Here is a 9,887-nt window from a genome sequence, read left to right as displayed (position 1 = left end):
AGTTTAGAGACTTTTGACCAACTCAAGTCAAAATCAACTCATCAATCAAATCATGTACATTATTGTTAATCTTGGAAAGAAGAAAAAACAAATCATTTTCGTCTAGATTCTTGTTATAATATAAGTTATTCATTAATTTTTTAGTAAATTATGATTAAAAATTAAAAATTAGAGTTCAAAGTTGTGCTATGGTCTTACTGTCGCTGTCACTGTCACTGTCGGGGCTCATTACGTACGTCCATTAGAAGACACAACTTTTTGCTTTTTTAACTATGATAAAAACTCTTTATTTATCCAACTCTCTCCGTCAAGACACTACTGGTCCCTATCCAAGCAAGCAGAGCTCTGAGCAAACCGCAGCTGAAGAAGAAGAAGAAGAAGATGGGGGGTGCTTGTAATTTGGCAAGCAGTCCACAACTGCTCCTGCAAGTATCCATCATTTGTTCCATCACCCTCATTTCCTTTGGACTTGCAGCTTCTGCTTCAGCTAAGCTCCACTTCCAAGAAGGTAATGTAATGTAATCAATACAACAGCAATTTCTTCATTCCCGTGTACAAATTAAGGGGTGTGTGTTTTGCATTGCAGTTAGGGTATTAAGAGAAATAGGGAAGAAGCTGGGGAAGAAGGACTGGGATTTCAACAAGGATCCATGCAGTGGAGAAGGGAATTGGAGTATTTTGGATGAGAGGAAAGGGTTCGAGAACAGTGTCACTTGTGACTGCTCTTTCAACAACAATTCCTCTTGCCACCTAGTAAGCATGTACTACTACTCTTCCCTCTACCAAATCCAGTGATCTGTGTGTGATTAGTTCAAGTAATGTTTTGCTTAGTCTATTTCTTGGAAGGATGTCTTGGGCTATGTGTTCTAATATTTCTGTAGAAATATCTTGCAGAGCTTTAAAGTCTCAGAATCTATCGGGAATCATTCCACCGGAGTTTTCCAAGTTTCGCTACCTTAAACGACTGTGAGCAATATATAAAAAATCTCTAAAGTTTTCGTTATACTGAATTGCCGTTGTTGATTATGCACTCAATTGTTAAGCAGGGACCTTAGCCGCAATCTCTTCACTGGTGTTATACCTCCCCAATGGGGTACCTTGCGCTTGGAGGAGTTGTAAGGGCACCTACCACATCCTCTTCTCAACTCTTTTCTCAATTCAGTGTTGATGGTTAACCTGAAGTTTCGTACTTTCCTTACCTATCTATGCAGCTCTGTTATGGGGAATCGGTTGTCTGGGCCATTCCCGAAAGTCCTCACCAACATGACCACCCTCAGAAACCTGTATGTTGAGTTCTCTTTTCCCTGAGTCTGCAATCATCTATGGTTTTTAGAGGCAGTGAATCATCTGTTGAGGGTTCATTGTTTACATGCTGTAACTTTGCCAGTCAAATCATTAAAGATAAGATTGGAAACATTTTAAAGAAGTTTTGTTAATTCTGGTTCTCTAATTGTAGTAAAAAGCATTTCATTTGTTATTGATTTGAGGCAGAGGCTGTCTGACTCTGACCACCTTGGCATGCCAAGAGGACAATGTGAACAGTTCATTTAATGAAAGTTGGCAGATTGACCTGTCCTTGGCTAGGCTTTAGAGGATTTAAGTATGGATTTGAATCATTCAGACTGTTTATTGTGAAGTGCCATTAACACATCCATTCCTGTTACAGGAGTATTGAAGGAAATCATTTTTCAGGACCCATTCCACCTGAAATTGGAAGACTGGTCAATTTACAGAAACTGTAATGCCTTTTCTTCATCTCCATGCTTATTGATTCTAGATATTGTATCATATACTGAAATTAACTTTAGTGTCATTTATCTCCAGTGTTTTCTCCTCAAATGCATTGACAGGAGAGTTGCCTGCAGAACTTGGCAAGTTGGTCAACTTGACAGATATGTAAGCAGACTTTTTGTTTTTCTGTTTTAATTGATTTCACAGGTCTATTAACCAAACAAACAGTGATTACTTGGCATTTTTTATGCCTTCATCTTTGGATTTGCCTCGGCTAGGTGGTTTGCCGCATCTGATATGCAATCAACTTTCTCCACAGGAAATATAGCTGATTTTGATGCCAGGATACTCATATTTAACATGTTGGGATTGTTTAGATCTTTCAATCTTCTATGCGGATAATTTAACCATGCATGGTGATCAAATTCAGTGGAAATTATGTTATTGGGATTCTTTTAAATATTGTTTTTTGTATGTGTAATGCTCTTCATCATTTTATCTGAATTTTATGGTAAACAATACTACTTTCAAAGCACTCTCTGAGTTTGTATTTCTTTGGCACCTTTTAGGAGGATAAATGATAATAATTTCTCAGGAAAGCTACCTACTTTCATAAGTAAATGGACAAAGGTTCAGAAACTGTGAGTTTCCAACATTTACCTTTTTATGCTCCGTTTTCTTTCTTCTTCTTCTTGGTTTTTTTTTTTTTTTTTTTGATAATTGATGGATACTTTTGTTGTTAATATATTTATTACAGGCATATACAGGGTACCTCTCTTAAGGGGCCCATACCTTCTAGCATTGCTTCCTTGACCAAACTAAGTGATTTGTAAGCAATCAGAATATCTGCATCTTGTCTTATATGTATATATAATGTGTTTATTTACAGCATATTTTCTGTTCAATGATGCCTGTAGGAGGATTAGTGACTTAACAGGAAGAGGGTCTCCCTTCCCACCACTGAATGATATGGAATCCATGAAAACATTGTGAGTTGGAGCTCTAATCTTATGTGTTTTTTCTGCTATAACTCTTTTTCTTTGATTTGTATTTGACATAGATAATATATACTTGACCAAAATTTTAAAAATGCAGGATATTGAGAAACTGCTTAATATATGGAGAGATCCCAGAATACGTTGGTCAGATAGAAAAACTGAAGCACTTGTAAGTGGTTCCATATAGAGGCTGTAATGATTTGCTTTCAAAACAATCTTTGTCAATATAGTTATCATTCACTTTCTCAAGAAATTTTATTGAAAATTCCCAGAATGTTTTGGGTGTCACTAAAAAATATAAAATGAACCTCCATGATTCATGGACTATATTTGGAATAGTATATAGGCTTTTGCTATCTTAAAAATGATGAACACTTCTATAGAATTGGGGTTCTTGAGGTCTCGGTCCATCCAATGCAATTGAATTGCCCTGATCATCCATAGTTGAACTTGGACAATCATCCTTGTGTGGCATCTTATGGATCGTAAACTATCACCTCTCAAGCTTTGATACTGATGTTGCAAAACTAATTGGCAGTGAACTTGAATGTGTGCCTCTTCGAACCTTAATGATGTGCTTTCAAAAGTTAAGATTTTCCTAATAAATCACTGGCTCAAATGTTATTCTCGAAAACAATTTGATCATCTGTTTTTAAGCATTCAGTCGGAAGTGCAATTATGTGCTATGGAAACACCCAATTTACTAAATGACATATGCGCTGTGAAGAACCTGAAAACTGATATAAGCTGCACCACATAGTTTCCTCTCATTTATTCAGTTGCCTCCCCCCTCTTTTCCCCTCTTAAGTACTTTTATTTCATACCAATGTAGAGATGTCAGCTTCAACAACCTCAGAGGAGAAATTCCTTCGACATTTATCCGACTGGCAAGAATAGATTTCCTGTAAGTTGATGTGGTGTGTGTATATTTCTTTCTTTCTTTCTTTCTTTCATATATTTCTTGGCCGTAAGCTTCTGAGTAGCCTAATATTTGTCATCTTTAATTTTTCTAGGTACTTGACAGGAAACAAGCTCACTGGGTCTGTTCCTCCATGGCTTCTGGAAAGAAACAAGAATGTGTATGTCTAGTTCCTCCAGATTCATTTTCCAGCTTGAAGTTCTATCCTACACAAAGTTCTATTCCAATCTTCCAGAACTTAATAGATGATAACGGTTTGAAGTTTTTCCATTGGTGTCTTCAGGGATCTTTCTTATAACAACTTCACCTGGCAAAGTTCAAGTCCAGATGAATGTTCACGAGGGAGTGTGTGAGTGATCATTAAAATGTTTCTCTTATTTTAGGAAAAAAGCTCATATTTAACAGTGAACCATTTCATTCACTTCTGCAGGAACATAGTGGAGGGCTTCTCGCCATCAACAATTAAATCGTAAGAATTTTGAAACCCTATTCAATTATTTGTTATAAGACGTTGAAGGATTTTTTCCATTTCTCCTCCTCATCATTATTTAAGAATTTAACATCATGTGTCAGTATAATCACTTGAAGTTTCGTTTTCTCAATATATGTTGCAGAAGTAAAGCCCATTCATGCCTGAAACAAAACTTTCCATGTTCTGCTTCCCGAAATCAACGTGAGTAGCCCAAAATACATTTTATTCCACAATGTCTATGGGAGAAGCCTCCCTATCAGTTGATTTAACTAGTTTTCCATTTCTCTTCTGTTTTTATTTTCTTTTGGTAAATATATCTCTATCTGAATCCTTTTTTATATTGTCAATATTTGTCAGAACACTATTCCTTGCATATTAACTGTGGAGGAAATGAGATAACTGTCGATGGCAAAACCACTTACCAAGATGATAAAGAACCAAGGGGTGCTTCTATGTTTTACTCCCATCCAAGCCAAGAATGGGCGTTTAGTAGCACCGGCAACTTCATGGACGATGACAGTGAGGCAGACGCCTATACTAAAACCAACAAGTCTGCTATATCCAATGTCTCTGCTACCATTGCACAACTATACACAACAGCGCGTGTTTCTCCCCTTTCTCTCACTTACTACGGACTTTGCCTCATGAATGGGAATTACACAGTAAAACTTCACTTTGCTGAGATTATTTTCACAAATGACAGTTCATTATCTAGTCTTGGGAAGCGTATATTTGATGTTTACATCCAGGTAACTAAACTTCTGCACACGATCCTAAAGAAATGAGTATGCCTGAATTTTATGTCCATACTTAACTAATTATTACTTGTGCCAAATCTGTGAATATAGGGAAATTTGGTTCTGAAAGATTTTAATATTGAAGATGAGGCTGGAGGTGTTGCCATACCCCTTGTAAAGACTTTCATTGCAGCAGTAACACATCATACATTAAAGATCCGCTTATATTGGGCTGGAAGAGGGACAACAGGCATACCACTTAGAGGAATTTATGGTCCTCTAATATCAGCTATATCGGTAGACCCGAGTAAGTCAAGAGTCAAAGTTCATCTTCACTTTAAATGTCATTGCAGTTGAAAGTTGACAGCTTAAACTTAAAAAAGTTCTGAAGCTGTAATGGAAAGTTTGGCTGGGCCACTGTATGAATCATTTCCCATAAAAGAGAAATTTGTTTCTGGTAATGTCTTCCAATGAGGTCCACTCTGGTTAGGTAGCTAACACATATTTGATGTCCTTCCATCTCTGTCCCCATCATTTGTTGCATCTGAAAAATGTATACGTACACATGGCATAATGATCTATGTTACTTGTAATTGCACGTTGACATTTGTATTCAGCAAGGTTTGCTAAAAATGCTAAACATATATTGGTTTTAGAGAGGCTAGGGGATGAAATATAATGACTTATGAATGTCCCAAGCCAGAGGACCGATTCCCAAAATCAGGACTGAAGTACTTTTACTACTACCACTGATGCCTTATGATAAAAACTTTTCAACTGTGCTTTAAACCATCCAATTAACTGATATATTTGTATCTAGTGAGTTACATTCTCTAGATTTTTTCTTTTACTCATTACTATAAATTGACCCATTGATAGCAGTTTCTCTACTTACACAGACTTTAAACCACCTTCAAATGGTAGCAAAAGGAATGTAGTAATCATAGTGACTGGAGCAGTAGCTGGAGCAATTTTCCTTGCCTTTCTGGTACTAGGTGTCATGTGGAGAAATGGCTGGCTTTGTGGCCAAGCCGCTGCAGATAAAGGTATAGGTATTTCTTTTGGGCTCCTTATAAAGGGGAACAAAATATAACAAGTTTTTTGGGAATCTTGCATTACCAAATTCAATCCTCAATTCTCATTACATTTTCCTTTGAAGATTTTCTGTGATTTCCCTAAATGTTCTCCTTTAACATTTTCCTGTGAACTTAAAATACTCTGTTCGATATTCTCCTAAAGATACTTATAATAGAACTTTTGCTATGATCATTTAAATATTCTCTTTGACATCCAAAACTGTGGTCTGACAGAGCTTAAAGGCCTAGATCTGCAAACAGGACTCTTCACGCTAAGACAGATGAAAGCTGCCACCAATAACTTCGATGCAGAAAACAAAGTTGGGGAGGGTGGTTTTGGTTCTGTTTACAAGGTAAGTGCATGGTTGATAGTTGCTGTAATCTGTCCTAAGTATGTTCTACAAGTTGGCGGTAGAAAAACAACTACAAGAAATGGTCAAATGTTCTCCATAAATTTTTGGATTCTTTCTAGTTTTAGATGTAAGGCAGCAAATAAAGAAAGCAATGCTAATTATTAACTGTTTTCCATAAGTTTAAGTGGGAACTTTTCATTATTGAATGCAGGGTTCACTATCAGATGGAACCGTGATTGCAGTCAAGCTACTCTCCTCAAAATCCAAGCAAGGAAACCGTGAATTTGTGAATGAGATAGGAATGATATCTGCACTGCAACATCCGAATCTTGTAAAGTTGTATGGATGTTGTGTTGAAGGAAACCAATTGATGATTGTATATGAGTACATGGAAAATAATTGCTTATCCCGTGCTCTTCTTGGTGAGAAAATTTCTTTCTTTTATCAGAAGCATTTTGAACGAAGGCATTTTGATTGGGATTCAAAAATTGATTGTTTCCCCCCCATTATTTCAGGGAAGGAATCAAAGTTAAGAATGAAACTGGACTGGCCTACCAGGCAGAAAATTTGCCTAGGTGTAGCTAAAGGTTTGATGTACCTACATGAAGAGTCAATAATAAAAATTGTGCATAGGGATATCAAAACTAGCAATGTGTTGCTTGATAAGGAACTCAATGCCAAGATTTCTGATTTTGGTTTGGCAAAGCTAAATGAAGATGACGATACCCACATCAGCACTCGCATTGCTGGAACCATGTAAGTCTCCACCAGGACATTGTATATTTTCAAGAAAGAATCTTTATCTGTGATTTTGTATCTTATGTCTCAACCCTCTTTCAGTCAAATCTCCTGTTTCTTATAGATAGGCCTAAACCCATTTTTCATATGGTGGCGGACATAACTTTTTTCCAGTAGACTGGTATCAAGGCTTTGAGCCTGTAACCTATTGCATTTTTTTTTTTTATGGGCTATGAAAGTGCCAAGCATTTGTTGTACCAAGTGTTATACAACATAAATCAAGATTAGTCATTTAACAATCATATAATTAAATAGTGACTTTTTGAGAACGAAAACCAGGGATTGTGTAGCAAGCTGAACAACCTTTTTTATTTTTCAGTGGTTATATGGCTCCTGAGTATGCAATGCGTGGCTACTTGACCAACAAAGCAGATGTTTATAGCTTTGGAGTTGTTGCTTTGGAAATTGTCAGTGGAAAGAGCAACACAAACTACAGGCCAAAGGAGGAGTTTGTTTACCTTCTTGATTGGGTAGGTTTATACTCTTTTAAGTATTCTGTTTCCTTCTGTCAGAAAGTGATAATCCCTTGTTTGAAAACATCACATACTAAACAAATCATTTTATAGTTTTCTTATCAATCTTTGCATATAATAATGTTTCACATGAATTCTCAAATTATTCAACCTCATAAAAGACTGTTGTCTTATCAGCCAAGGAAGACCGATGACTTATATCTACATTTATCTTTCTTTATTTCTGCTGAACTTCCTACACTCATTTTACAATAATGAATACACTTGGATTTATCTGGGATTTTGTCAGGCCTACGTTTTGCAAGAGAGAGGAAGTCTTTTGGAGTTGGTCGATCCAGAATTGGGGTCAGAGTATTCTTCAGAAGAGGCTATGGTGATGCTAAATGTCGCTCTCTTATGCACCAATGCATCCCCAACTCTTAGACCGACAATGTCTCAAGTTGTGAGCATGCTCGAAGGCCGAACTCCAGTTCAGGACCTTCTTTCTGATCCTGGGTTTTCAGCAATCAACACAAAATACAAGGCTATAAGAAACCACTTCTGGCAGAATCCAAGCCAAACCTATAGCATGTCTATAAATGAGTCGTACCGTACTGATTCCACAAGCTCAGGCGTAGAACCAGAAGATGCCGGCCGTCTTCTGAGAGTTTGTTCGGTAAAATCTAATTCGTAAATGCTATATCATAAGCATTATCTTGAACTAAATTGCAGAGGTGGGAAAAGTCCCAGCGTATATTCTTTGTTTGTAACATAGCTAGTCTCATCTTTGAACGAATTCTCTTGAAGTTTGTTTCAACTGGTAAGCATTGCAAAGAGAAATCTGAGTGGATGCTACTGACAGGAGGAGTCGCCCGAGTCCTGATAAATATATTTAGAGTTCATGTAAATATTATTTTAAAATTAGATTTGTTTGTTGAATATTTACTTGTTATAAATTATAAAGTATTTAAATATTTGATTTCTAATATTAATTTAAGTAAATTACTAGTAAAAAATATTTTAATTTTTTTAAAAAAAGAGAATTTGTTATATTTTAGAGTGTTATGTACTTTATTTACTATCATTGGAAATAAAAGGTACATTATTTTATTTACAGGAAAACCTAGAATACTTATAAATAATAAAATATCAATTGCCCTTTAAATAATATCATATATATTATTTTAGGTTAATTTTATAAATATATTCATTCAAGTCCTTATTTAATTGTTTCTAAGTCTAGAATTATAACCTCTTGTATTAATTATATTTTAGTATTTTATTTCTAAAATTTATTTACAATCAAGTTAAGTTACGCTTGATTAATTATTTTATTTTAATTTTTGATCAATAGTTTTTATGTGTATCATTCATTAAGTTTTCTAATAAGTTGTCATATATAAATGATAATTCTAAATAAAATATGATTAAATAAATTAAACAAATTAATTCATTATCAATTCAATAATTAATTGATTTATATTTAAAGATCAAGTACAATGTCGAGCAAGCTTTCATGATTCTTTAAATATTAGGAAAGTCAAAAAACCTTTCAATGATCAATTTCTCAGTATAATTATTATCCATTTATTAATAATGTTTTGATATTAGATATTATATCATAAAATATATCTATTATGTCAAATTATGTTTGTTCTCAACACTATATTTATTGATTTTTTTAATGAGATTTAAAACTTCTTTTGAATCTTATTATACGTTGTATAATGAATTACAATGAGAATAAATAAAATATTTTTTCTAATTCATTAAAGGTGATAAATTTTCTTTTGATAACATAAATACCTTTATATAGTTAATATTATACTCAATATCTATCCATTTGTTACTATTGATTAGGACAATGTATAATAGGATCAAAATATAACACTCCCTATATAATATAACTTAGTGATCTCAAGTCTAAGAATAACTTACACAACCATTCTTTCCATAGACACAAGTGATCTTTGTTTATGGAATTCTCATGCGGGTCAGTTTAGTGCATATGTTATCTTGCAAACATCTATATATTAGTTCTAGGTATACCTCATACCTAAACTTACTCAAACATCCACTTCTTTTCATAAAGAAAGAAATATAATATATATTAGTCTTAACATCTCTAATTAATATCCAATTTTAATAGAGTATTGACCCAAAATATTTAGGAATAATGCTTGGATGCAACAAGAATCCTATAATTATAACAACTTTATAATTTTCTTTACAAAATATTTTTTATCTCAAGAACTTTATATTTATAAATAAAATATTATATTCATTAATAAAACATTTAATGAATATAAAATTTTTATTAATAAATAAAATATATTTATATAAATAAAATC

General features: G+C 34.3%; 1 protein-coding gene across 2 annotated transcripts; it reads left to right on the top strand.

Moving 5' to 3' along the window:
• The first annotated feature begins 272 nt into the window (after nt 1-272).
• Nucleotides 273-8,387, top strand: LOC105115424 (Leucine-rich repeat transmembrane protein kinase). Of its 2 annotated transcripts, XM_011012306.1 has the most exons (24): nt 273-508; nt 587-761; nt 895-966; nt 1,047-1,115; nt 1,212-1,283; nt 1,667-1,738; nt 1,825-1,896; nt 2,301-2,372; nt 2,489-2,560; nt 2,649-2,720; nt 2,827-2,898; nt 3,562-3,633; nt 3,743-3,808; nt 3,932-3,997; nt 4,079-4,117; nt 4,263-4,321; nt 4,478-4,869; nt 4,969-5,164; nt 5,757-5,903; nt 6,168-6,286; nt 6,498-6,708; nt 6,802-7,042; nt 7,404-7,554; nt 7,847-8,387. In XM_011012306.1, the coding sequence occupies exons 1-24, from the start codon at nt 382-384 to the stop codon at nt 8,228-8,230; spliced, it is 3,090 nt and encodes a 1,029-aa protein (XP_011010608.1). In that variant the 5' UTR covers nt 273-381; the 3' UTR covers nt 8,231-8,387. The 2 variants fall into 2 exon arrangements, with proteins under 2 accessions (XP_011010608.1, XP_011010609.1); XM_011012307.1 differs by lacking the exon at nt 273-508 and having other exon boundaries at nt 662-753.
• Nucleotides 8,388-9,887: the final 1,500 nt, after the last annotated feature.

This window comes from Populus euphratica, unplaced genomic scaffold (assembly GCF_000495115.2).
Source record: "Populus euphratica unplaced genomic scaffold, PopEup_1.0 scaffold696.1, whole genome shotgun sequence".
In the NCBI taxonomy this organism is placed as follows: Eukaryota; Viridiplantae; Streptophyta; class Magnoliopsida; order Malpighiales; family Salicaceae; genus Populus; species Populus euphratica.
This window is presented reverse-complemented; position numbering and strand designations above follow the sequence as displayed.

Coding starts and splice junctions, on each gene's coding strand:
- LOC105115424 (XM_011012306.1), top strand. CDS start 382: ATGGGGGGTGCTTGTAATTTGGCAAGCAGTCCACAACTGCTCCTGCAA. Junction 3,809..3,931: donor CTGGAAAGAAACAAGAATGT/GTATGTCTAGTT, acceptor TGGTGTCTTCAG/GGATCTTTCTTATAACAACT. Junction 3,998..4,078: donor GAATGTTCACGAGGGAGTGT/GTGAGTGATCAT, acceptor TCACTTCTGCAG/GAACATAGTGGAGGGCTTCT.